At 43.4% G+C, this 27,808-nt stretch overlaps 1 protein-coding gene across 2 annotated transcripts in view; it reads left to right on the top strand.

The window, feature by feature from the left end:
• Positions 1-27,808, top strand: part of SMC1B (structural maintenance of chromosomes 1B) — a 58,257-nt gene extending 30,449 nt beyond the window's left edge. The window contains exons 15-25 of one of the 2 annotated variants that reach the window (XM_070411285.1): positions 819-925; positions 6,743-6,884; positions 7,745-7,890; positions 12,363-12,516; positions 17,329-17,427; positions 19,105-19,261; positions 19,739-19,893; positions 20,932-21,083; positions 23,520-23,589; positions 26,023-26,133; positions 27,282-27,808. In XM_070411285.1, coding sequence (XP_070267386.1) covers positions 819-925; positions 6,743-6,884; positions 7,745-7,890; positions 12,363-12,516; positions 17,329-17,427; positions 19,105-19,261; positions 19,739-19,893; positions 20,932-21,083; positions 23,520-23,589; positions 26,023-26,133; positions 27,282-27,383 — 1,395 coding nt within the window. In that variant the 3' untranslated portion in view covers positions 27,384-27,808. Of the gene's footprint in view, positions 1-818; positions 926-6,742; positions 6,885-7,744; positions 7,891-12,362; positions 12,517-17,328; positions 17,428-19,104; positions 19,262-19,738; positions 19,898-20,931; positions 21,084-23,519; positions 23,590-26,022; positions 26,134-27,281 lie in introns of both variants that reach the window. The other variant, XM_070411286.1, reaches the window with a different exon arrangement.

Raw genomic sequence — 27,808 nt, 5'->3', positions numbered from 1 at the left:
TAGTTCTACCTTTTATCACATGATTTGAAGCCATACTTACGTAGCTCCTTAATGTCTCTGTTCCAGGTTAAGCCAGTTCTGGTAACCATCCTCTTGGGTGCTGTGTTGTTTGTCAGTGCCCAGAACAAAGCATAATGTCAAAGTACTGTCTGAGCAGGACAGTGCCTGGAGCACCACACAGAGCTGTCACTCCATGGTTCGGATGGTCTACTGTGTAATCAGCTCACCATTGAACCATCAGTCACATTCATATTTCATTTTCATTCAACTAAAATCTGAAAGTTTTAAACATGTCGTGCTGTAAAAATAGGTCTGTTTGTTGTATAATTTTACATAAATGCAGGGCTTTAAAAATATTGAAGCTAAATGTTATTTTTTTGGATTTGGCTTATTCTAGTTTTTCCAAATCTTTTTGAGTCTTAATTCTCTTCTCTAGTCAGGCTTTATTCTGCCTAAGACACAGTGGTATTGCTCATAAAAAGAATATTTTATTTATATATAATATTACATATTGGTGTGGCTAATGTAATTGAAATGTTTTTCATTTTAAACACGTCATGAAGCCAAAACTCTTAATAGAACTACTTTTGCGCATTCTTATTTAATTTTTAGAATAAGAAACTTGAAAATAAATGGGCGTAGTTCATGGAGTTGAAGAACAAGAAAGCACAGGCTCCAAAGAGCACAGTAATGCTTGTTGGGATTAGTGTTTTGCCTAATCCAGGAAATCCTTGGAGAGGAAAATTTAGATTTAAGCATTGTCTGTATACTTTCTTAAAATTAATTATTAAACCAATTGTTTTGAAATCATGTAAAAGGTTGAAGATGATATTTTTCAACACTTCTGTGAAGAAATCGGTGTGGAAAATATTCGTGAATTTGAGAAAAAACATGTTAAACAGCAACAAGAAATTGATCAAAAAAGGTATTTTTGTTTAAAATGTTGTTGAGCAGCCCTAACCAGTTTGGCTCAGTGGATAGAGCGTCGGCCTGTGGACTGAAAGGTCCCAGGTTCGATTCCGGTCAAGGGCATGTACCTTGGTTGTGGTCACATCCCCAGTTGGGGATGTGCAGGAGGCAGCTGATCGATGTTTCTCTCTCATCGATGTTTCTCTCTATTCCTTTCCCTTCCTCTCTGTGAAAAATCAATAAAATATATTTAAAAAATAAATAAATAAAAATAAAATGTTGTTGAGCAAAGTACACATATATAAATAACTATTATTTCATAATTCAAGGGATGCCTGAGGTATTTATTTCAGTGTATCAAGAAATAGCTAGTAATTACTCATGTTCTTATAAAGAGATCTAGTTCTTTCATTTCATAATTTTTTAAAGAGAACACAAATATGCAAAATAAGAGAATGGGAACATAATAACACAGTGCTTATCAAAAGAATAATAAGACACTAATTTACTTAGTTCTCTGTGAATATTTATATATGTAGATAAAATGATAATTTTCAAGAAATAATATATTACTAAGATCGAAAATTCTAAGGAGGCCAGTTACCATAGGAAAAAAAAGTAAAAAACTTCTACCCACCCCATCCCCAAATTCACCAGGACGTACGGTTTCACAGAGGAGTCATCCCAGCAACCTCTAAAGACACAGGAAACTTCAACAGTTAATGTTTAAGAAAACCTTCAATAATTACACTGTTTCATAGTACAGAAGAGGGAGAAATGCATCTTTTTATGGAAGTCGAAGTTCTCTTCTAATTCTAGTTTGCTGGAATGTTTTATCAAGAAGGAGTGTTGAGATTGTCAGATACCTTTTCTGCCCTCTATTGAAAGGAGTGTATGGTTGGGTTTGGGGGGGTTGGTTATTAATATTGTAAATGACATTGTTTGACTTTAGAATGTTAAACCAACTTTGCACAACTAGAATGAACCCACTTGGTCTTGTATTATCCTTTTTAAATGTTTTTGGATTTGATTTGCTAAAATTTTGTTGAGTACGTTGCCCTATAGTTTTCTTTCCTTTCAACGTCTTTGTCACGTTTTTGTGTCAGGGTAATGCCAGACCATAAAATTAGTCAGGAAGTGTTCTCCTCTGTATTTTTTTCTGGGAGAATTTCTTTAGAAGAATATTTCTTACCTAAATGTTTGATAAAACTTGCAAGGAAAGCCCGAGGGCAGCGGTTCTCAACCTGTGGATTGCGACCCCTTTGGTGGTGGAACGACCCTTTCACAGGGGTCGCCTAAGACCATCCTGCATATCAGATATTTACATGACGATTCATAACAGTAGCAACATGACAGTTATGAAGTAGCAACGAAAATAATTTTATGGTTGGGTCACAACATGAGGAACTGTATTTAAAGGGCCAGAAGGTTGAGAACCACTGACCTAGGGCCATCCACCTTTCTTTGTTGGAAGGTTTTTTTGGTGTTTTTGTTTGTTTGTTTTTGTTAGTCTTCACCTGAGGATGTTTTTTTCCATTGCTTTTTCAGAGAGTAGAAGGGGGGTGCGGGGGAGACAGAGAGAGAGAGAGACAGGGATGTGAGAGAGACACATGGACTGGTTGACTCCTGCACTTGCCCTGACTGGGGCAGGGAGCGAACTGCAACCAGGTACATGTCCTCGACCAAGAATAGAAACAGTAAGCCTTCGGTGCGCAGGCAGACACTACCACTGGGCCACAAGGGCCAGGGCATGGGAAGGTTTTTTAATTACAAATTCCATTTTCTTAACAGATATAGAGCTATTCAGGGTATGGTTTTTCTTGAGTGAGCTTTGGTAGTTTGTGTCTTTCAGGGAATTTGCGTATCATCCAAGTTGTCAAATTCATAAACATAAAGTCATTAATAATATTTCCTTTTATCCATTTTAATGTCTAGGATCTGTACTGATGTTCACGCTTTCATTTCTGATATTGGTGATTTGTCTCCTTTCTTTCCTTCTTAATGTCTAGCAGCTAGCTAGACTCTAGCTAGAAGTGTGTTAATTTTATTGATTTTTTTCTAAGACCAGTTCTTGGCTTCATTGATTTTCTCTATGGTTTGTCTTTCTATAGTGTTGCTTTCTGCTCTTAACTTTATTTCCTTCTATTTATTTGGGTTTAAATTACTCCTCTTTTTCTAGGTTTTAAGATAGAAGCTTATATTATGTATTTTAGACTTTTCTTTTTATATTAATAAGCTTTTTAAGCTATATATTTCTCACTAAGTACTGCTAAAGCTACATCATACTACTTCTGGTATGTTGTATTTTCATTTTCATTCTACTCAGAATATTTTCTAATATTCCTTGTGATTTCTTTCTATGACTCATGGGATGTTTAGAAGCATGTTGTTTAACAGATATTGGGCAGATTCAGATATTTTTCTGTTACCGATTTTTATTTTAATTACATGTGATAGGAATAAATTCCACATTGTTTCAGTCTTTTTACATTGACTGAGGCTTGTTTGATTTCTCAGCATGTATTCTATCTTAACAAATGTTCGTGTACACTTGAGAAAAACGTTCATTCTGCTCTTGGATGGGGTGTTCTCTGAGTGGCAGTTGAGTTGGTTCATGTTGCTCGCGTCCTCGGCTGTCTAGTTCTCGCAGTCACTGCGGGGAGTGCTGAACTTCCAGCTATGCTTTCAAGCCTGTCAATTTCTTCAATTTCTCTCAGTTTTTACTTCATGAATTTTTTGGAAATTTTTTTGTCTATTGGGTTTTTTTACACATTGTATACAGGAAACGTATTTATACGTTTTACGTTGACTGGTAAACACAATTTCCAGTGAGTTTTCCAGTATTTGTCTGTTTAAAATTTAAGAAAAATAATTCAGTATTGCCGAAACTGGTTTGGCTCAGTGGATAGAGCGTCGGCCTGCGGACTGAAGGGTCCCAGGTTCGATTCCGGTCAAGGGCATGTACCTTGGTTGCGGGCACATCCCCGGTGGGGGGTGTGCAGGAGGCGGCTGATCGATGTTTCTCTCTCATCGATGTTTCTGACTCTCTATCTCTCTCCCTTCCTCTCTGTAAAAAATCGATAAAATATATTAAAAAATAATAATAATAATAATTCAGTATACATTTTATAGTAAATCACAAAAAGTTTCATTGAAAAAAATATGTAAAACTAAAGTTATTGTAATTTTATTGAATGTTGCCATTTGCGCAAAAAATTAGCAAAAACGGCCCGCATACAACGTGTTTAGAAAGAGAAGGAAAAAAGAGAAACATTAATTTGTGTTCTACTTATTTATGCAGTCATTAACAACTTTTTGTTGTTTTTAATCCTTCTTGAGGGTATTTTTCCATTGATTTTAGAGAGTGGAAGGGAGAAAATGAGGGAGAGAGAGAAACATTGATGTAAGAGACACACATCGATTGGTTGCCTCCTTCAGGCACCCCACCCCCGACCACGCTGGGAACTGAGCCTGTAACCCAGGTATGTGCCCTGGACTGGGAATCAATCCCTGACCTTTTGGTCCTTGGGCCGATGCTCTAACCACTGAGCAAAGCTGACCAGGGCCATTGGTTGATTCTTGTATGTTCCCTGACTGACGATAGAACACACAACCTTGGTATATCAGAATGACACTGACCAACTGAGCTACCCGGCCAAGGCTACCTCTTGTATTTTAAAGCCTTGTGATTAGGTGCATATATATTTGGGATTGTTATGTCTTTTTTCTGAATTGATTTCCGTATCTTTGTAAAATGCCCTTCTTTATCCCTGTCATATTCCTTGTTCTGAAGTCTACTTTAATTTCAGTAGATTTTCTTTGTAAAGAATTCTGCCTATTGCTTTTTATTGAGCTTCTCATAAAATGAACCTGGTATTCTGATTGAGATTGCATTGGATTTATAGATTTTTAAAATATTTTATTAATTTCAGAGAGGAAGGAAGAGGGAGAGAGAGATAGAAACATCCATGATGAGAGAGAATCATGGTGGACCGGCTGCCTCCTGCAAGTACCCCACTGGGGATCGAGCCCACAACCCAGGCATGTGCCCTGGACCAGAATCAAACCTGGGACCTTTCAGCTCACAGGCCGACGCTCTATGTGGCTAGGGCTGGATTTATAGATTTATTTAAGCAGAACATCTTCAGTATATTAAGCCCTCTTACTAAGAACATAGGATGTCTCTTCACTTATTCTGATCATCATATTCTTCATTATAATTTTACAGTTATTTTCCATAGAAATATGAATGTTCTTATTCAGTTAATTTCTAGATTTTTAGTTTTTCTCTCTTGTGAATAGTATCTGTTTGTATGATATTTTTCTGGTTGTCTTGTACTGATGTAGAAAATGGTATTAAATTTTAGATAGTCTAACATCTAATAACTTACTAAAACTTATTGCTTTTAGTAGATTATCCATTATGTGTCCCAGGATGCCTCTGCCATCCAATCGGAGATGTAGAGCAGGCAGTCACATGGACAGTTAAGAGCTCCTGGGAGAGGTCCAGTCTGGAAGTATAAAGGTGGAAATGATTGGCATACCGATGGCATTTGAGTCATGTGACTGGATCAGATCAAAAGTGAATCAATGTAGGTAGAAAAGAGATCCCAGGCGATGTTAACAAATTGATCAGAAGAGAAGGAACCATTCAAGGAGCAGTGAGTGAGGGGGAAGGAAAGCCAGAGGAGTGTGGAGTCCCACAGCCCAGGAAAGCAGTGTTTCCCTCGTGTGCAGCCTGGATGTCTTCCTGCCGGAGCAGAAATAACCTCAGAGTTTGTTCTCGGCCACTCCTACAGGCAGTGGCTGAGTGCAGGGACTCTATTGTACCTGCGTGATGTGTCCTGCTGGCTCCCTCACTTCCTAAGTGGGTAGCCTGGGGCGAGAGGCTCACCTCTCTGTGCCTTGGTTTGTCAGTTAAGTAGGGACAGTGGCATTTATTACCTGTCTCAGAGGGTCAGGCAACTTAAGTGAGTCACTTCATGCGAGAGCGTTTATAACCTGTCATTAAATAGTACTTGTTTTTGTCATTACAGTTGTTGTTGTCTTTGTATCAGTTGTATCTAGCACAGTATCTGATACACGTAGTGCTTAACATGTTTCTTGAACAAATGACTCTGTTAGCAGGATATTAGAGGGGGAGAGGATGGAAAGGGTGAACTACTGTGATAGGGGGTTCTTTAGAGGACTTTGTCACTCTGGTAAAGTAGGGAGTGCAGGGCCAGCTGGAAGAGGTTGGGGGCGGGAAGGAGGACCTGTGTAATACGGTAGTGCATAAGGAAGGAACGTGTTCTTAAATTCCAAGTTTGGGAGTTTCTGAATAAATTGCTATTACAAATGACTGACTAAATAAGGATAAGTACAAAATTGTAACTTAAAAGAGAAAAGGGAAGGAAACCTGTGTAAAAGACTTAAGAAACATATTGTATGCAATGTATGGCTACTGATTCACACAAACCAGTTTTAAAATAGTGAGACTTGGGAAATTTGCCAGTGATAGCAATTTGATATTTAAGGAATTGTCATCATTTTTATCTGTAATAGTGTATGGTTATGCATTAAAAATCACTGCACTTTCAGAAATACATACTAAAACATTTACAGATGAAATTACATATGTATGAAATTTGCTTCAAGTAATCCAGTGAGGGGAGGGAGTGATGAGTAGGGTCATATTAGCCATGAATTGATAATTACTAAAGTTGGATGGTAGCTATATGGGAATTCACTGTAGTACTCCTCCTGCTTTTGTATTTATTTGAAATTTTCCATAATAAACAGTGAATTGAAGGACTATGTTTGCCACTTATAACGTTTGACTTTACTACTCTAGGTTAGAATTTGAAAAACAAAAAACTCGGCTTAATATTCAACTAGAATATAGTCGCAATCAGCTGAAGAAGAAACTAAATAAGATCAACACATTAAAAGAAACTATCCAGAAAGGTAGAGAAGACATTGATAACCTGAAGAAGGTAATTAATAATGAAGTGTCTCATCATTAAAATAATTACTTCCTCCATTGAATGCATATTGTTGTGCTCCTAAGTCTTACAGAGGAGTGGGGTGTGGCGGGTAGATTTGATAAATAACTTGAAGTAAAATAGGCACAGCTTCACGCATTATTGGATGTTGGAGTGGGAGAAGAGATGCCACAAATGACTGGTCCTAACTTGGGCAACTGGTGGATAGGAAAAGCAGGTTAAGGAGAGAAAATTCTGGACCTGTGGGGCTTGAGTTATGTGACATCTAGATAGCAATTTCTGTCGGGTAAAGAGCGCATAGATAATGGGAAGGCTGGGCTGGGTTGTGGGGTAAACTGGAACCATATATGAGTGGTTGAGACTCCCAGGCAGAGAGGAAGGCGGTGGAGCAGGGATGGGATTCTGGAATAAGGTCACATAGTACTGCCATGAAGAGAGCCAGAGGGGTGATATCCTTGAAGCCCCAGAGAGTCTGAAAGGAGGAAGTGATGCAAGTAAAATTTATTGATTTAGTTAAAAAAGTAAAGTCTATGTCTGTCTAGTTTGCTAATTCAGAGTTCGTAGTAGCATGAACATTTCCCCAGACAATGGGAAGAGAAATCCGGTGGCAGTTAGTGAGGACTGAGTCCGAAGTGAAGGAAAAGGCAGGGCTGTGATCCCCAATTTCCAGGAAGTGTACAGTGAGGGTCCCCTTCCATGAGAGAGCCTCAGGAATCACAGGGCGAGGGTGGATCTCGGAATGACTGGTTTGACTGTATTGATAAGAAGATGAGCTATTTAAAAAAAGAAGAGCTATTGACATTATTGATGTAAAAGATGGTAAATCTACAACGCAAATCATCTCCATCCAGGTTGAAGAAACTTGTCTGCAGGCTGTGGATGAGCTCATGGTGAAGCGGCAGCAACTGCAGGACGCATTTGCCGCCCAGAATTCCAATGTTGAGAAAGCCCACGCTCAAACTGAAGAGGAGCGGAAGAAGTTTTTGGCTGTTGACAGGTAATTAAGAATTTTATCAGATTGAAAGGCCATAACCAGAGTTTTAAAGATGTGTACTATGAATTTGACATTTATTATAGGAAGTTTTATTATTTGAATATGTGTCCTTTGTTACTTGTGGTCCCACATCACACCTTTCAAACATTCTAATTTAGGGGAAAACCAAGAGAGATGCTTAGCTGTTGAGTGAGCAGTTCTTTTAGGCGGATGAAAACATGGAGCTGTATAGAGTCCCTTACCCTACATCCCTCTTGACATTGGAGTTTTCCTGTTGTAGAGTCTCCCTCTAGTCTGTGTGTGTGTCACAGCATAACAGGTGAGTGAGGGCTATGACTACATGGCTGCATGTCCCATCTCCGCTACTTAATACTGTGCCCTCATTTCCTCGTCAGTAAAACGGGGAGAATAGTGCCTATTTCAGTAGTAGGACTAAGTGAGTGATTGTTTACATGACTCTCAGAACAGTACCCGGCACCTGATCAGCATGTGTATTTGCCATGATGATGACGATAACACTCTGAATCAGTTGGCTTTGTTGCACTACCATGACATCGACTTCCCATCATGATTGACAAAATATTTGAGCCAAACTGATGACAGTTGCCGGAAAGTGAAATCTGAACGGATTGAGAAAAATGCTCCAGAAAATAGCGGTTTTACAGCTTATTTTATACATTCGAATCAGAGGAGGAGACATAAGACCAGGGCTCCTCAAACTTTTTAAACAGGGGGCCAGTTCACTGTCCCTCAGATAGTTGGAGGGCCGGACTATAGTTTAAAAAAAAACTATGAACAAATTCCTATGCACACTGCACATATCTTATTTTGAAGTAAAAAAACAAAACGGGAACAAATACAATATTTGTATTTGCATGTGGCCCGCGGGCCGTAGTTTGAGGACCCCTGCATAAGAGGGTTACATAAAATTCATTGGAGGTAGATTAAGGGCGTGGGAAAAAGCAAAGCAAGGAAAGATCTGAGATTAATAAAAAGTCAAAGGAGAGACACACTTTTACATTGGTGGGCAGAAGGCAGTTCATATTTAACATTTACAACACAGAGATGGTATGTGGGCAACAAGATAATGAGGAGTTCTCTGGTCTCATGCTCTGGTGGGAGATTGTACCCTGAGGGGTCTGGAAAAGGGGAATATTCTGACATTCCAAGGGGGTGCGATCTTAGATGCGAAAACACAACAGACAGGCTCATTAAGGTAAAGATTGATTTTTGTCAGCTGGAAATGGAACTCCCATTTGACCCTGTGATCCCACTTCTAGGAATATATCCCAAGAAACCAGAAACACCAATCAGAAAGGATATGTGCACCCATATGTTCATAGCAGCACAATTCACCATAGCTAAGATCTGGAAACAGCCTAAGTGCCCATCAGTAGATGAATGGATTAGAAAACTGTGGTACATCTACACGATGGAATACTATGCTGCTGTAAAAAAGAAGGAACTCTTACCATTTGCAACAGCATGGTTGGAACTGGAGAGCATTATGCTAAGTGAAATAAGCCAGTCAATGAAGGAAAAACAGCACATGATCTCACTCATTCATGGATAATAAAGACCATTACAAACTTTTGAACAATAATAGATACAGAGGCAGAGCTGCCTCAAACTGATTGTCAAACTGCAGTGGGAAGACCAGAGAGGGTTGGGGGACAGGAGGGAGGGGAGTAAGAGATCAACCGAAGGACTTGTATGCATGCATGTAAGCATAACTAATGGACATAAGCCACTGGGGGGTAAAGGAGGGCAGGGGATTGTCAAGGTCGGGGGGTGGAGGAAGGACACATATGTAATACCCTTTGTAATACTTATTATAATATTTTTTTAAAAGAATAAAAAAAAAAAAAGATTGACTTTTGTCAAGGACGCTATAGGCCTCGGTGGTGACTACCTGCCATGCTTCCCTGTTCGTTTGGAATTTTATGTTTAGACCATCCTGTATGGTTACTGTAAGGAGGGGGGGGAGCGGGGGAAGGCCTTTCTTTTGCTTTGCTGTGGCCATCCACAATTTATAAAAAACACCTGGTAATTAAACTCAAGATTATTAGCTCCTCTAATTCAAATAGCCCCTCTATTCAAACTGCAAGACAAGATTAAATTACTCTCAAGTCTACTAGTACATTCTTGCATACCCCTCCTTGCTGGTTTGGTTTTTTTACAACTCTGGGATAATTGGTAGAAAGTTCCCTTCCCTGCTCCTCTTCAAACAAGCCTCTTTTAAACTCTTCATAACTTTTGCTCTAAGCATATTTTGCAGGCTTTGAGAAAATACTAGTAAGACACCTCCCTAGGACATCTGCCTGGACTGTCTCCTGAAAAACTAACAAAGACCCACGCCCTGATGCCTGCTCTATTTCAGTCCCCAAATCCTCCTCCCTTGTCACCTAGCAACAGCAGCCAAGGCTTTAAAAAGGGGACCAGCTTTTTGTTCTTTGCCCTCGTCTTGATTAGCAATACACCTGCCCTTTCCCTTCGGAGAAAGTAAAATAAACTTCCTCTCTGCATCGCTTCTTTAAGTTGTGAATTCTTTCACAGCCCGCATAAAATCGTAAGTTACTTTCAGTCTGATTTTGTAAGGCCAGCCATGTAGGCCTCCTCTGAGCTTGTCAGGTTTAGTGTGTGGCCTCTTTTTCATCCACACAAGATAGAGACAAAAAGGTTTTTGTCTAAGAGTCTTGATTGCAGCCGAAACCGGTTTGGCTCAGTGGATAGAGCATCGGCTTGCAGACTGAAAGGTCCCACGTTCGATTCCGGTCAAGGGCATGTACCTGGGTTGCGGGCACATCCCCAGTAGGAGATGTGCAGGAGGCAGCTGATCGATGTTTCTCTCTCATCGATGTTTCTAACTCTCTCTCTCTCTCTCTCCCTTCCTCTCTGTAAAAAATCAATAAAATATATTTTTTTAAAAAAAGATTCTTGATTGCAGTGAAAGTTTGTTTACTCTTGATTTTTTTAAGTTTAAACAGAACCACATTTTTGTTGTTATATTCTTGAAAACCATATAATTCTTATTTCATTTTTTGGTTCTGTTTCTAGCTTCTCTTTAAAATCATACATTGTTTCAGCTGGTAAAATTTCCAAGGCCTTATTTAAGACAGAAGGCATGCCTGGCCAGCATGGCTCAGTGGATAGAGCATCGGCCTGTAGACTGAAGGGTCCTGAGTTTGAGTCCAGTCAAGGGCACATGCCCAGGTTGTGGGCTCAATCCCCAGTAAGGGGTATGCAGGAGGCAGCAGATTGATGATTCTCTCTCATTATTGATGTTTCTATCTCTTTCCCTCTCCCATCTTCTCTGAAATCAATAAAAAAAAATTTTTAAACTACAGAAGGCATTACATTAGTGGTGGTAGTAAAAAAGTTCAGACTGTTAGCTGTGCAGGGACTTAATTGGCAAGAGATTTCTCTCGCTAAGAGACTTTCTTGGTTTGAGGTTCTAAAATGTAGAGCTTAGCCCTAGCCTATTTGGCTCAGTGGATAGAGCATCAGCCTGAGGCCCAAAGGTCCCAGGTTCGATTCTGGTCAAGGGCATGTACCTCAGTTGCAGGCTCCTCCCTGGTCCAGGCCCTGGTTAGTTAGGGCTTGTGCAGGAGGCAACCAATCGATGTGTTTCTGTCACATCGATGTTTCTCTTTCCCTCTCTCTTCTACTCTTCCTAAAAATCAATGGAAAAAAATAACCTCAGGCAAGGATTAACAAACAAACAAAAAAAGAAATATCCTATATACTAAAAGGCTAATATGCAAATTGACCAAACGGCTATGACATGCACTGACCACCAGGGGGAAGACTCTCAACGCAGGAGCTGCCCCTGGTGGTCCGTGCGCTCCCACAGGAGGCGTGCCGCTCAGCCAGAAGCCCGGCTCACAGCTGGCAAGCACAGCCGCCATGGCGGGAGCCTCTCCCACTCCACGGCAGTGCTAAGGATGTTTGACTGTGGATATCCCCCAAGGGGTCCCTGCAAGAGGGCACAGGCCAGGCTGAGGGACCACCCCATCCCCTGCCAGTGCACAAATCTCGTGCACTGGGCCTCTAGTAGAGTGTATATTCAGGGAAAAATGCAGCTTGATTGGGGTGATGAGCACACAGAATAGTTATACAGACGAGTATTATAGAATTGTACACCTGAAAACTATGTCATTGTGTTAACCAATGTCACCCCATTAAATTCAGTTAAATACATAAATAGAAATGCAGCTTGAAAATTTGTACAGATTTAGAATTAAAATAAGCAGAAAAAGCAGTATTGTTGCTAGCCTGATTGAAGGAAGAATACTCATTATTGAATAGTCTCCCTTGGGCTAACTAATCCCATTAGGGTCAGTGAGATCGCTTGAGAACTTACAGCACTCATAGAAAAAAATAATTTCATGTAAGCTTATAACACATTCTTCTTCTTTGGGGCAACTTTACATGATGAGTGAAACGTAATCACGTTTTCATATCTGTATTTGCAGGGAAGTGGGAAAACGGCAAAAAGAAGTTGTGATCGTTCAGTCTTCTCTGGAACAGAAACGGCTAGAGAAGCATAATATGCTGCTTGATTGCAAAGTTCAAGACATTGAAATCCTTCTTCTGTTGGGGTCCCTCGATGACATCATTGAAGTAGAGGTATTGTAGCCAGTGGTTTCTGAATGAGTACATTGTGTCGAACTGACTGTCATGCGTTGTGCTGCTTAGTGGGTCCCAGCTCTGCGGACTGTCCCTGGGCTCTGAAGCCTCCTTCCAGGACAGAGAGAACCATCCATCATCACTCCCGAGGGCCAGGAACTTGGTGCAGTTCTCCCCTGTCTCTTGCTCATCCAGGCCCTTTAGCCCACAGGATGGACCCGAGTTTCTGACCTGTGTAGAGATGCCCAAGAGAAATGGGAGAGTTAACGCTGTTGGAATTTGGGACCTTTGGGGAGGTGCCACAGGGGACTGCGGCAGCACGCCTGCCACCGCAGGGCAGTTCCCCGCACTCGGTAGCATTGCATGTGCACCTTCACCAACAGCTCAAGGTGGTTCTCACAAGAACATGCCTCACTGAGTCCATGCACGTATGAGAGGGCAGGGGAGCAAGGATGGACCCCCAAGGAATCAGAAGATAAAGCAAGGTCTACTAGTGGACATTGGTTTGCTTTTTTTCTCACTGTATCTGAATCACTCTAGGTTCATTGGAAGTATGCACCCTTAGTTCTGTCTCCCATGTTAGGAAAGGTATGACTGTGTAGTTCAGAAAGACTATCTTAATATTAGCTAATCCAGAAGATGCCAAAATAGTTATTTGTTTTGCCTCTCAAGTCATCTCTGAGTTCTTACTATGTTAGTGAACCACTTCTCTGTTCTGCTTTCCACATCCCTCCCCCTCTGCTCTGCCCTCAGACAAAGTCCCTTTGCTTCCATCCAGCCTTCTGCTCCAGAAGAGGCTTCCATCCTTTGGAATCTTCAGAATGAAGCATCTCTAAAACCATGCTTCTCTTGCTAACACTGACCACTTCTTCTAGCATAAATCTGAGGTGCTACTATACTCCAAGAGTCTTTTTCTCTATTTTAGCAGAGGTCACATTTTAGACAGGAGGTAAGGAAAGGAGAAAACAAGTTCTGGCCACAAATGACATACCAGGTGTACCAGTTAATAATGCGGATTTTTTCAATAGATGGAGTTACACATATGTTGATATATAGGCGATTTGATATGTATGCTATTTTGTTGTATTGACAGCAAGCTTCAAAACTTCATATGTCAAACTTTCTGAAGGTGTTAAAATCATAGATATTTTTACGCTTAAAAATGTCAAATTTCGTGCAGAAAAAAGCATTTGCGGGAAGTTTTAATTCATTACTTTATTTTGAAGGAAAAGTTATCATATACTTTGGGAAGCTTATGGTGAGCATGCTCCATCTCAAGATACTTGTGAACGCTGGTTTAAACGCTTTAAAAGTGATGATTTTGATGTGAAAGACAAAGAACGTCCAGGTCAACCAAAAAAGCTTGAAGACCAACAATTCCAAGCATTATTGGATGAAGATGCATTGCAAACTCAAAAACAACTTGCAGAAAGATTAAACGTTGCTCAGCAAACAATTTCCTATCATTTACACGCAATGGGAAAGATTTTAAAGGAAGGAAAATGGGTGCCACATCAACTGAATGAAACACAAATGGAAAACTGAAGCCATCAGTAAAATGTTGCTTCAACGGCACAAAAGAAAGTCTTTTTTGCATCAAATTGTGACTGGCGATGAAAAGTGGATTTATTTTGAGAATCCCAAACGCACAAAATCATGGGTTGATCCAGGTCAACCATTAATATCAACTGCAAGGCCAAATCGCTTTGGAAAGAAGACAATGCTCTGCGTTTGGTGGGATCAGGAAGGTGTGGTGTATTATGAGCTTCTAAAACCAGATGAAACCATTAATACTGATCGCTACTGACAAGAAAGAATCAATTTGAACCATGCTTTGATCGTGAAACGACCAGAATGTGCCAGAAGGCACAGCAAAGTAATTTTGCTTCATGATGATGCACCATCACACACTTCAAAACCAGTTAAAAGATCTTGCCTGGGAAGTATTAACCCACCCGCTTTATTCACCAGACCTTGCTCCTTCAGATGACCACTTGTTCTAATCTAGCGGTTCTCAACCTGTGGGTCGAGACCCCTTTGGCAGTCAAACGACCCTTTCACAGGGGTCACCTAAGACCATCCTGCATATCAGATATTTACATTATGATTCATAACAGTAGCAACATTACAGTTATGAAGTAGCAACGAAGATAATTTTATGGTTGGGTCACAACACGAGGAACTGTATTTAAAGGGTCAGAAGGTTGAGAACCACTGTTCTAATCGATGGCACACGCACTTTCTGAGCAGCACTTCAAAACGTATGAAGAAGTTGAGAATTGGGTCTCTTAATGGTTTGCTCAAAACAAGGAAAGTTCTATTGGGACGGCATCCAACAAATTACCTGAAAGATGGGGGAGTTGTGTAGGTAGCGATGGACATTACTTTAAATAAAGCACTTTCGATGTTTCTCTTGAAATGATCGTGTTTTCTTTGATTACAAAACCCACCATTATTAACCGGTACACCTGGTAAACCCACTTCAAATGGCTTTGGGGGTGAGGGAAGTGAATGAATAGGGCTAGAGGGGAAGTGGTCTCATGCATGACTCAGTCCAGGAATTTGAACACCATCAAGAACTCATTCTGGCTCGGCATCTATTGGCTTTATTCTCTCAGGTCAGTTTCCCCATAGGCTGCAGCTGAATCCACGAGCTCTGACCAGAGGGAAGGAAGGCTTTCCTGACCTCAGAAGAGTCCTGGGGAGGAATTCTGGCTCTTTGTGGGTCATGTGTCCACTCTTACGGGTGCAGAGAGGGAAAGGATGGGTCTGCTAACAGAAGCAGATGGGAAGCAATGGGAAGTCTGTTTAAAGGCAGGGTCATGCCCTAACTGGTTTGGCTCAGTGGATAGAGCGTCAGCCTGCGGACTGAAGGGTCCCGGGTTCGATTCCGGTCAAGGACATGTACCTGGGTTGCGGGCACATCCCCAGTTGGAGGCATGCAGGAGGCAGCTGATCGATGTTTCTCTCTCATCGATGTTTCTAACTCTCTATCTCTCTCCCTTCCTCTCTATAAAAAAAAAAAATCAATAAAATATATTTAAAAAAAATAAAAATAAAGGCAGGGTCATTTTAGAAGAGGTTCGTTACGGAGCAGGGGAGGAGGAAGCCGCCTTAGTGACTGACTGCTGAGTGAGCACTGTGGGTCCTGTTGCTCTTTCACTTGGCAAACCTCCAGTCATTGTCCACCTTGCCCACCAGGAGAGTGGAGTTATTGACTGTATTAGCTTGAAACACTTTCATGTTCAGTGAGGGGGTATTTTAGAGCAGGTGTGAAGACCTTAAGCTGGACTAATACTGAATTATTATCTAGAAAGAAAAAGGGGTAGTTTTATTCCACTTTGTGCTGGTCAAGCCGCACCGGAGTTCTGCATTCACTTGGTGAAGCATGCTGCTTTCTAAGAGTAACGTGACCAGAGGGGTGAAGAGGCCCAGTGGAAGGTCTTAGCACAGAAGCAGGATCACACGGGCTGTGGTGGAGGCCAGAGTCGGGTTTCTGCAGCTGGGGAACTTCCTACTAGAAAGATGGGCGGCCTGTCATGGCGAGTCCCTGATTAAAATGTCGTCAGGACGTCTAGTAGTGGCGTGTAATGGGGACGCTGCACAAGGTATTCTGTAGAGCCCAGGATAGCAAAGGCAAGCGGCGGAAACCGTCTCTCCAGAGGGTGAGCAGGAGCCCTGGGTCGGAGTGATTGTCCTACACACTCTGAGGTAGAGCCTGAGGTTGCCCTTCCCCTCGAGGTGTTCAGACGCAGAGAGCGCTACCTGCACCTGCCAGGGTTCTCCCAGATTCTCACGTGCGGAGACCACACCAGATCACTGGTTCTGAATCTTTCTGGGGGCCTAAAGCTGCCGGGATCTTGTTGCGCAGGAGTCTGCAATTCTCACGGCTGCGGGTGAGGCTCATGGTGCTGGCCCGATGACCAGGGTTTGAGTAGCAAGTCCCCAGGTGACTCAGGGAAGTTGAATACAAAATTCGATGTCAAATTACATAAATGGAATGGAGAGATTCAGTATAACATTTTGTATTTAGGTTCAACTTCTATGTGAACTGTTTTAGCATATATTACATCAAATGTAGGCATAATTCCCAAAATAGTCTCATTTGTTTTTCAGAGAATATCTAGAAAGAAATGGTGACACAGGTTTTCTCTCTTAATTTGTGAATCTTAGTGTTTGGTGTCAGCGTTACACCGACAGGAAGCCTGCAGCTGAATAAGTGCTTGTTTCTGTGTTCCTTCTTTCTCTTCCTTCCTTCTTTCCTTCCTTCAGAGGCTAATACATGTTGAAACTGAAACAAGTGTCGCCAGGGGTTGCACTAGGCAGTCACAGTGAACACATGTGCCCGAATCCCTTCCTTCACATGCGAGTGGGGGACAGATCGACACACACACAAAACGGTAAACATGAAGCCCTCATGTTGGGTGCAGGTCAAAAAAACAAAGCAGGAAAGAGTCGAGAGCATTGGTGGGGGGAGGTTTGCATCTTAGATGGAGAGGCTGTTGGTGGCCTAAGCAAAGGTAGTTGGTAGTAGGTGAGTGGCGAAGGGACACAGACATCTCAGGGACGGTTGTGCAGGTGGAGGTCAGTGGGCCGGCCTGGGTGGCTGTGCGCCTGCCCTGTGCGGCCGCAGCAGAGTGGGCGCAGGGAGACTGGCACGGACGGCTGGGGCCAGGCCTGCGTGGCCTTGCGGCATCGTCAAGATTTCCACTTCTACTCGGAGCGAGGTAACAGTCAACTGGAGGTGGGAGCAGACAGATGAGGGGAGACGGCCATTTCCGGTAACAAGGAAAGGTCTCCTGTGTTTTTCAGCTGGGAACTGAAGCGGAAAGCAGCCAGGCCACAATGGACATCTATGAAAGAGAAGCAGCCATTGAGATAGACTACAGCTCCCTGAGAGAGGACTTGAAGGTAATCGGAAGGTTTCCGTTGTCTATGACCAACAGTATATTGAAAATTTTAATAAAGCAGGATAAGTTTTAGTCCATGGAGCGTAAGTGCTGGAGGGGGTCGGTTTCTTAATGGTTTATGAAGAAATCGTGTCGACAGGTTACATTGTAAATGTGTGTATCAGCACCTCTCACAGTGTTTTGTAGGACACTGTACCATGAAACTCTTGCCAAAGAAGAAAGGTTTCTTGGTCACCAGCTTTCTGAAAGGCTACCCCCTTCTTGGAGATTCACCATGAGCATGAAAGTCTTTGAAAAGTCCTGCAGTGGACAAAAGGAGCCAGTGTGCTCCGGCATCCCCAGGGCAGTGCCCAGTAGGTGGCGTCCTTCCCAGCTGCGGAGCACAGACCTGGGCAGCTCTGCGCTGTCACCTGTGGGCGTGTGCGCTCTGCTCTTGGCGTCTGGCTGTCCTGAGGCTGCTGTTCTCAGGAGGGCAAAGCGACTGCAGCCATTGTTGGCTTCCAGCCAAAGCCAGGACCTTTCCGGGGAGAGGCCTTTGCAGTGGCGCTGTTCTTCCATTAAGGAGGCTTTTCCTGCAAAGCTGCAGCAAGTGGCCCCTCATCACAGTGGCCTGAACTGGGACACATGTTCATTCCTGACCAGTCACCTCCCTCCCACCCCCACCCCAGATACATGGACCCATGAGGGAGAAATGGTCCCGTGGGCTTGCGAGAAAGGCGGAAATGGTGAATGCAGGGATGCAGAGAGCAATATCCTCCACGGCTTTTCATTTCATGTGTTCTTCATATGTTTTGTTACATTTGTTGGGCTCTGATCGTACTGGTATCTTTAGGCAATCAGAGAAAAGCTTTTGTCTTCCTATAGTCTACTTAGTGCTTTATTATTTAGAAAGTCCTGCCTACTTCATTATTGAATAAATATATTTTTTCCTGTTTATGGTTTTAATTCATCTGAAATTGATTTTAGTATATGGTATGAAATAATCTATTTTTTAAAAAGGTATCTAAGTTAAGCAATTTACTCAACGTTTTTCAAATAATTCTTTTCCCAATAAATTGTCATCTTTATTATATATTAACCAACCCCCTCTGAGGGGTGAAGCTCATTTTCCTAGAAGGTCAGGCCTGCACCACCCCCTTTTCCCTTTCCTCCTCGCTCAAGCTAGTGCTCTTCGTTGTTTGGCTTTCAGCTTTCGTGATACCCTCCAGGTGGGTGGGATGGCCCTCCCTGCCCCTCGGTCCCTGTGCTGGCCTGCTAGGGGTCCCGCATGCTGTAGATGCCGTGTGTCTGTGTGTGTGTGTGTGCGCGCGTGTGTGTGTGTGTGTGTGTGAGCTCCTGAAGGGCAAGTTTGTATTGTTGCATCCTTGGTGTCTAATAGATGGTCAGTACTTTTAAAGAAAGAGTAAATGAAGGTGATAGCTGAATTGTTGCTTTCTAGACAGATTAATATGGAGGTGAAGCACATTCCAAGAGAGCAGTGTCTGTAACACCAACTGAAGCCAATGAGAGGGCACAGCCCACTCTGGAGGCCACAAACAGTGCACCTGAATGTCAGCCTGGAGAGGGCCGTATGGGAGGGCGGGCGACAGGGCCAGACCCCACAGGGCTCTGTGCCAGATCCCTCAGCAGTTGGGATCTAGAAGGCGTGCTAATTGTTGCTCTTCGCTGCCAATAACAGGCTCTACAATCTGATAAGGAAGTTGAGGCCCACCTTAAACTCCTTCTGCAACAAGTAGCCTCACAAGAAGATGTCCTGTTGAGGACAGCAGCCCCGAACCTCAGAGCCTTGGAGAACCTAAAGACTGTCCGAGACAAGTTTCAGGAGTCCACAGATGGTGAACTTTAGCAAGATCATACTCATGGGTGTTTGGGTTTTGATTTCCATAACACTTCTCAGCAACCCCACCCTGGATTGTACATTTGTTTTTATTATATGTATATTTTTCTTTGTTGTCTTATATTAATATGTACTTTTAATACTGAATCACTAATTGCTTCCCTTTTGAAAAGTGTTCTGCTTTAATTAAAAAACAAGTTTATTGGTTATTTTCGAACAGGTAATATATTTTATATTAGCATAATAGGCATATTAGATACTGTATTAGAACTTGTCATTATTTTAAAATTCACCCTATCAGAAAAAGGGCTTGTCAGTTGTAAGAGCCATATTCATGGAGTTAATAATTGAGTTATTTTCCATGTAGATTTTATTCAAGACAATCAAAATCTAATTTAAGAAATAATTTATGCTTTAAAGTTGAAGAGAAGTCCCTCCACAGTCTCTACAGTAAACAACACTGATTCTCTCTTAGCTTTTGAGGCCAGCAGAAAGGAAGCCAGAATGTGTAGGCAAGAGTTTGAACAGGTGAAAAAAAGGAGATATGATCTTTTCAGCCAGTGTTTTGAGCACATCTCAGTCTCAATTGATCAAATCTACAAGAAGCTCTGCAGAAACAACAGTGCCCAAGTATGTATCTTTTTACCCCAAAATGTTAGTAAAAACTTTGTTATTGGTAGTGCTTTTTTTCTGATGGGAAACAAACACCCACCACATTATTTGAGTGACCCACTGACAGGACGAAGTCAGCTGATGAAGACTGGTTATCATAATGGCCTGTGCTCGGTCCCCCACTCTAGCATCGCCAGCCTGGACAAGTCCAGATCTCTCTAGTCCTGCTTCTTCACCTGCAGAATGAGTGGGTTCAATCATTTGGTTTTCAAGTTCCCTTTACTTCTGGAATTGTTATCTGGTCCTAATTTAATTTTCTAGAACTGAAGTGAGGCAGGGTCATGCAGAGGATCTTGGTAAAGGGCTGATCTGGGCTTACGAAGGTGACCTGAGTAACAAAGGGAAGGGAAGAACCAGGCCGGATTCCAATCCAGTTATGTCCTTTGTAATGGTGGTTTCTGCTGGAAGTATGCCTTCCTTGTCGAAATCCACAGCAAATACTATGGAGTTGAATGTGGAATAAAGATGTAGATAGGGTCTTAGGTATCTGCTTTTACTCTTTCTCATGATGTTCCTTTATGCCTGAGAGCTGATCCTAGAGCAGATATTTAGAATTTCAACCAGAAATAATTTACTTAGTTTCAGTAAAGCAGGACTATAAAAGTCCCATTAACTCTTTGAGGGCAGGATTCATCTGAGTCTACAGTACGTGGCCCAAAATAGGTGTTCCATAAATGGTTAATGAATGGACCAGTGAGTGAACTGAATGAAGACTTTTTAAAGACTGGCATGTGCTGCTGTGGCTTGAATGGCAGTGTGTGGAAGGCTTGATTCTTCGTGTATGCTGGAATGCTCTTCCTCTTCTCCCACCCAGACAACCCTGTTGCCTGTGCCTGCATGTAGAGCTAAATACATTTGTAGGCATTGATATTTTTCCCAAAAAATGGAGGAAAACCTAACCGATAAAATATTTTCGCAGTTAAGCCTGTTGCAAATCCAAGTTAAAATATACTAATTGCTTTTCTGATTTTGCTAATTAAGTAACATGTGTTTCAGGCATTTCTTAGCCCAGAGAACCCAGAAGAGCCTTACTTGGAGGGAATTGGCTATAACTGTGTGGCCCCAGGCAAACGGTTCATGCCAATGGACAACTTGTCAGGAGGAGAAAAATGTGTGGCAGCTTTGGCGCTCCTGTTCGCTGTGCACAGGTAAGGCCACCGTGAGCTATGGGGCTTTTGTATCAGCACAGAAACCAATGGACCTCCTACAGCAGGCATGTCGCGCCGCAGGCCTCGTTTATTTGGCTCGTGTTAGCCTTTGAGTTTGACATGCTTGTCCTACAGAATCCTGTTAATTGCTTGTCTTTTTTTTTTTTTTAAATATATTCCACTGATTCCCTACAGAGAGGAAGGGAGAGGGACAGAGAGCTAGAAACATCGGTCAACTGCTTCCTGCACACTCCGCACTGGGGATGTGCCCACAACCAAGGTACACGCCCCCGACCGGAATCGAACCCGGGACCCTTGAGTCCGCAGGCTGATGCTCTATCCACTGAGCCAAACCGGTCAGGGCTGCTTGTCTTTAGTTGTGTTTAGCAGTATGTGAATACAAAACTGTTTTCTCCAGCCAGACAATCCAGGTGATGTTTTACGTCTATAACAATTTAGACAGATAATCTAAGAGAAAATTCAGTCTTTAACAGATTTTTATTAAATTTCTATTATCAGTAGCTACTGATATTTTAGATTTATAGAAAGAAGGAAGAAAAATAAATATTTGGAATAGCCAGATGTGACATCAGAATTGCAAGAAGAACAATAACAAACCCCAAGCAAACAAAAACACCCAACTTGTATATTAATTTCCTGGTCCACATTTGGAGATCTGCTGTTTAGTAAAGAATGTTAAGCAAAGTGTTTCTTCTGAAAAAAAATGTTTCACCTCTCATTTCCACTGATGGTGGCACTGTTCATAAAATCAATCAAGGAAAAGTTAGCCAACATGAAGGCAATTAACTTTCAGCATCCAGAGCACTAGGCGAAGATCTCAGGAGACGATGCTGCCTCTATCTCATGTCAAGAAGAATAGCATGGAAGTTCTGCAGCTGGTTTTTATTGATCTCAAGAAGGAAGAGGAATAGGCCATTATAGGAAAGAAATGCCATTAGTGCAGGGGGCTTAGGGAAAGCCGAGCAGGGTCTAACTGGGAGCTTGTGTTGAGTAAAACTTGCCAGAATAAGATGATTTCTAGGTATCACCCCCCCCCACCATCCCCTTATTCAACAGATAAGCATCATATATTTACTGTGCCAGGTGGTGGTTAGGCATTGGAGAGAGAGCAGAGAACAAAGCAAAATCCGTCTCAAAGATAACCTCATTCTAGGCGGGGAAGACAGTTGATAAATAAGGTGTATTAACAAATGAATTCTCTAATGTGAGACTATGACAAATAGCAAATGCTGTAGGGAGAAAAATTAAAGCAAGGAATGGAGATAGTAGTAGGGAAGGGTTTGCAATATTAAAGAGAGTCATCCGGGAAGGCCTCTTTGAGAAGGTAACAGTTGAGCAAAGATACAAAGGAATTAGGGGAGCAAGAATGTAGACATAACGATCAGCAAGTGCAAAGGCCCTGTACGGCCAGAGTGAGCCTGGCCTCTGTGGAGAAGAGACTGTGCAGCAGTGGCAGGCATGGGTTAAGTTCCTAACCGTTAGGGAACTAGTGTTGGACCAGGGTGAGAGCAGAAGGGTCATCAGAGACAAGCATGGGGCATGGAGGAGTCGGGATGGCTCCAGGGGTTCTGGCCTAATCAGCTGGAGTGAAACAGCTGCCATAACTGAGGACAGGGACACCACAGACGGGATTAGGTTTGGACGGGCAGGTGAGGCGTTTGATTTTGGATGAGTTTGAGCTGTTTATCAGACACTGTGTGGAATCGCTGAGGAAGCTGCTAAATGTGTGCAGTGAGAGTTCGTGGTTCTCAACCTTGGCTGCACATTAGAGTCACCTGGGAATCTTTAAAATCCTGATTTCTGGGCCTCATCCTCCGGAAATGCTGTTTCTTTGTTATGGCGTGAGGCCACAACATTAGTAACAAAGAAACAATTTCCGGAGGATGGGGCCCAGAAATCAGGATTTTAAAAAGATTCCCAGGTGACTCTAATGTGCAGCCAAGGTTGAGAACCACTGGTTCAGGAGCTCAGAACTCTCAGAAGTGTGGGAGCCATCCACACGTGGAGTCACTTACAACCTTGGGATCAAGTGAAACCACCCAGGGAGGTAATTAGATAGAGGAGCGCTTTGAGCACTGAGCCCCATGGCCACCGGCACCAGTAGTGTTCAATAGAGAGACTAGGAGTTCGCAGACCAGACTGGGAAGGAGCAGTGAGTAAGGGCGGGGGGGGGGGGGGGGGGGGGGACGGGACCCTGTTACCCTTGACATCAGAGGAACAGGCGGGAGCACCACCCCAGGTACTACCTGCAAAGGACACTTGGAACACGGACTGAGAATTGATCATTGGATTTAGCAATGTACAGCTCATTGGTGACCTAGACTCCAGCATCCAAGAGGATGTATCTGCATCTGGTTAATCCTCTCCTCCGAGTCTTTGTACAAGTGGGGAGTGGTAATCTCTCATCTCTTCCAGTTTCCGGCCTGCTCCATTCTTCGTTCTGGATGAAGTGGATGCGGCCCTGGACAATACGAACATCGGCAAAGTAAGTTTCTTCCTGCATTTCATTTCCAGCAGGACACCTGGAATTCAGTGTTCCCTGAGCAAAAATTGTTCCATAACTGTTGGTTAAAAATCAAATCTAAATTCAATATCTACAAGCAACATGGTTCAGGGGAGTTCCATTCAAGATTTAGGGGAGCCTCAGAGTTGGGGAATCTGCATGGAGTTGAGGGAAGATTGCGGTGCGAGCCTTTCCTGATCTAGAGGTTGGGACCTTAGGGTCACTAATAGGGCCCGTGGCAAACAGGACCAAATCAGTTTAATAAAGCCCAAAACTAACATCTCTAACTAAAATGTCAGAATTGAAGTTCAAAACTGTATACCCCCCCCCCTTATACTTATTAACATTTATCCAGTGGCTGCACTTGTGCAGGATCATGTTTTCAGTATTTAAGACAATGAGGGAACTAAGGAAACAGCTAGCTCTTGAGAGTCCAGTCTCAGGTCAGCCTTGACAATCAGTGCATAGACACACAGCCACCTGGAGAGGCTCTCGGGCCACACTTCTTGACATGAGAGTGGTTCAACCATGGACGCATGGACAAAGGACAGAGGCAAATACTGGCAGGACCCATCACTCCCCAGGGGAGCGGTCCCTCTGGCTCACAGACTCCTTCCTGCAGAGAAAACCCACTTCTGAGGATGGATGATGAGACTCCTGCTTCTCCTTCCAGGCGTGTCCTTCCTCCAGAAGCGGCTGGGCTTTGCATTCACAGCTGATTGACCAGGAGGCTGCCCTGGTCCTGCCGACCGATGTGTTTCTCATTACTCATTTGTAAACTGGCGTCCTGGCTTACACCTTAGTCCTGTGGGCTTGGTTAAAGAGTCCCCCTTTGAGAGAGGCATCTGATCTTGGGGTGCCACTCAGGTTCCGAGTCTCTGAAGCTGACCTCCCCGACTTCTCTTCCGAGTCTCTCTGGAAGGCTTGGGAGTGAGGACTCCCAGGAGCTGCAGCCTGAGGCTCCTTCCAGTGGCATGAAGGTGCCTCTCAGCATTCCCAAGGGGCACTCGTCTAACCCACCTCTCTGGGAGCCTGCTCCCTGGACATGTCAGAGTGGACATAGAACAGCACAACTTCAGACCCACACACTGGTCCCTGGACCTTGTGGGTGACAGGCAAGAGCCACATGCTGTGCCCTGCCAGACTGTCGGAGAGAAGAATGCTAGGAACAGAGAACACCTTGAATGCCAACCAGTCCGCATCAGCTGCCTGGACTCCGGGCCCGCCTCATTTGGGAGAAATCGCCCCTTTGATGCATGTGGGCACTTTGTGTCCCCTCTTCTGTTACGGGGGTGAGGGGACATATTTCGGTAGGCTGCATCTTCAGTGGCACTTAGGATGTCCATATCTTCTTGCAAAATTCAGACGTATTCATGGTATCCCCTGGTACTAGGTCTAACATAAGACCTGTCACCACCTGTCGTGTGTATTGAAAGCCTCTTTGCTCCCAGTTTCCCGTAGGGGTGTGTGCTCCTGGCACCCCACTGCGCCCTCAGGGGGCAGTTTTGTAGTATGAACAGCTAAGCAGCAGCTCCACCGCTGCTTGTGATCAGGTTGCCCAACCCTTACCCAGGCAACTCTGCAGGCAAAACGCACGCCCTGCGTCTTTGCATCCTCCCTCCTCTTCCGTCCGGTCAGTATCCTGGGACTCAGTCCTGCATCGGGATGACTACTGTGCCCCTCAAGCTGGAGTTCCTTCTCTGAGTCAAAAGCAGTTTCCCTCCTCAGGGTTCAGCTCCCTAGTGACTCACTCCTCCCTGAAGCTCCCCATTCCTGCCTCCGGCGCTGCGTCCTTAGTATCGTCCTTAGCATTGCGGGTGCAGCCAGGACCAGGGCACACGGAGAAGCCCCCTCCAGGCAGGGAGGGCGGGAGCTGGAAGCGTCTCAGTGAGCTGTGGCTTGGGTCCTAGGTCACCACCCTCCAGGCTCTGAGCAGGTGCTCACTAAGACCCGTTTCTGTGCAGACTATTCTGTTCTGCTCGGTCCTGGCACTGACGGTCCTGAAGAAGCACCTCCCCCACATGACTGGGTCATGAATACGCCATTGCCATGGCTTCCCTCTTTCAGGCTTTGAGTTGGCAAAATAGGAAGTTGGAAGTTTAAATACCAGCCCTTCTTCACCCTCATAAAATATCTGAGTGGTAGTTTTTATACTGTTAATAAAGGCTTTATTTATACCATATTGTAGATAAGGTAGAATTTTATCCTTAAAAATATTCTTAAAGTTTTAGATCATAGATTTAGAGGTATCCTTCCTAACCTCTATTTCTGTGGTTGGAGTGGGTTTACCAAACTACCAGGGAGGCAGTAAGTTCTGCCACCTAAACGGGCAAACAGCCCTGCAGGATCACTGTCCCCGGGCCCAGAAACGAGCCTTCCTTGCTGGTGAAGTGTGTGCTTTTTCCTTCCTCCCAGGTAGCAAGTTACATCAAAGAGCAGACTCAAGAACAGTTTCAGATGATAATCATCTCCCTCAAGGAGGAGTTCTATGCCAAGGCTGACGCCCTGATCGGCATCTACCCAGAGGTAAAGATGAGCACCCTTCCCGTCCTTTCTTCCTGGAGACTTGGCGATGCTGCTGGGTCTCTGCAGTGATAAATACAGGCTTACATTATTTTTTAATTAAATAAGATTAAAAGTAACTATTCAGGTATTTTTCTGTGACAGTACAAAGAGATTTAAGATCTGAAAAGGCAAATTGAAAATTACAGAATTTTCTTTATAAAATAAGAGCATATTTACACAAAGTAAGCTATAATATTGTATTCCTATTTCTGTAATGTTTGAATGTTTTAGGCAAAAGCAAATATCATTGTGGTAGAACTAATAAGGAACCATTTATCTTCCAAAAATACCAGAGGGAAAAACAAAGAAATTGACTGAAAGTTCCAAGTTGTATAGTAACTTTTAGAAGTGAACAAATCTTTGTTAAGCTATTCAAAATACTCGAGGTAATGGAGGATTTCTGATCATTCCATTTTTGGACAATGAGTTGCTAAGATAAAAATTTCCTTCCCTGTGCCTACAAATTGTTAGGGGACCACTGGAGATATGCTGCAGTAGAGAAATGAAAATTCTCCCACGGGGTAAGGGAGGAGAACAATCTGAACAGTCTGCCCACTTTAGCGGCTCTGGCTGGGCCTGTAAATCAGACTGGCAAGACAGAAAAGCAAGCAGGAGCATCATCGCTGAGTAACCCAAAGGGGTGGCTAGAACTTGGGCTCCTCTCCAGTCTTAGGCTGAAGTGAGGAAAGGGCGGGGGGTGGGGGGACAGGAAGGTGACCAGGAAAGCATGGTGAACAAGCCAGGTTTGCTCTGCAGATCACATAGGTGCCTTTCGTTGACAGCAGTCGTTAGAGTAGGGAAGGTGTGAATTTAGAAAAGCAGGACTTGTGGCCAGTGTTTAGAGCTTTTCCTGCATCTCAGTAGCTCCAACAGTCCATATGCCAGAGCCGTATTTTGGCGTGGCACATCCTGATACCCTGTCCAGGTAATACAGAAATGAGCTAATAAAGCTGATGTAAATGCAAGCCATGGATAATCTTCTGAGGTGGCCATACCATACGTTTCCTTTCAAATGCCAAGTCCAGTTTCACTACTGGCTCTTGTTTTAGGCTTAATAGCACCTTTTCCTTCGCAGAAGGACTAACTTAGCTGTCTGCTCTCCATTTCAGCACGATGACTACATGTTCAGCCGAGTTCTGACTTTAGATCTTTCTCAGTATCCAGACACTGAAGGCGAAGAAGGCAGCAGGAGACAGCGAGAGTCCCGCTAGGGTCCGAGTGGCCCGGCGCAGCTGCCGGCTCTCAGCGGATGAGTTAGCTGTGGTCAGGTCATCACTGCTCGGTTCTCTCTTTAGTGTTCAAACTGTTGAGTAACCAACTTGTGGAGCCAGCCAGCCTGAGTGCCATCTGAGAAAGCTGAACCGTTACCAGCAAAGGAGCTGCTGCTCACTCCCGTTAGGAGTGTTTAGGCCCCGCTCCCGTAGGGAACGTTTCCTGGAAGAGTTAGCTTTGAACGATTTTTTAAAAAAAAGGTACAATTTTGTTACCATAGTTTCAAGTTCCATTTTGAAGCCCAGCCAGAAACATTTTGAATTCTACATCCTCTTCACTCTGGTCTTGCCTTGTCCATTTAAGGAACATTTAAAGGATAATCTTGGTTTCTGAATATCCTAGTTATAGGGTGTTGAACCTGGTT

Source organism: Myotis yumanensis, unplaced genomic scaffold, assembly GCF_028538775.1.
Source record: "Myotis yumanensis isolate MYYU_CA2020_CCGP unplaced genomic scaffold, mMyoYum1.0.hap1 SCAF_3, whole genome shotgun sequence".
NCBI lineage: Eukaryota > Metazoa > Chordata > Mammalia > Chiroptera > Vespertilionidae > Myotis > Myotis yumanensis.
Note: the sequence above shows the minus strand (reverse complement) of the source record. Positions and strands in the feature narration are given on the sequence as shown.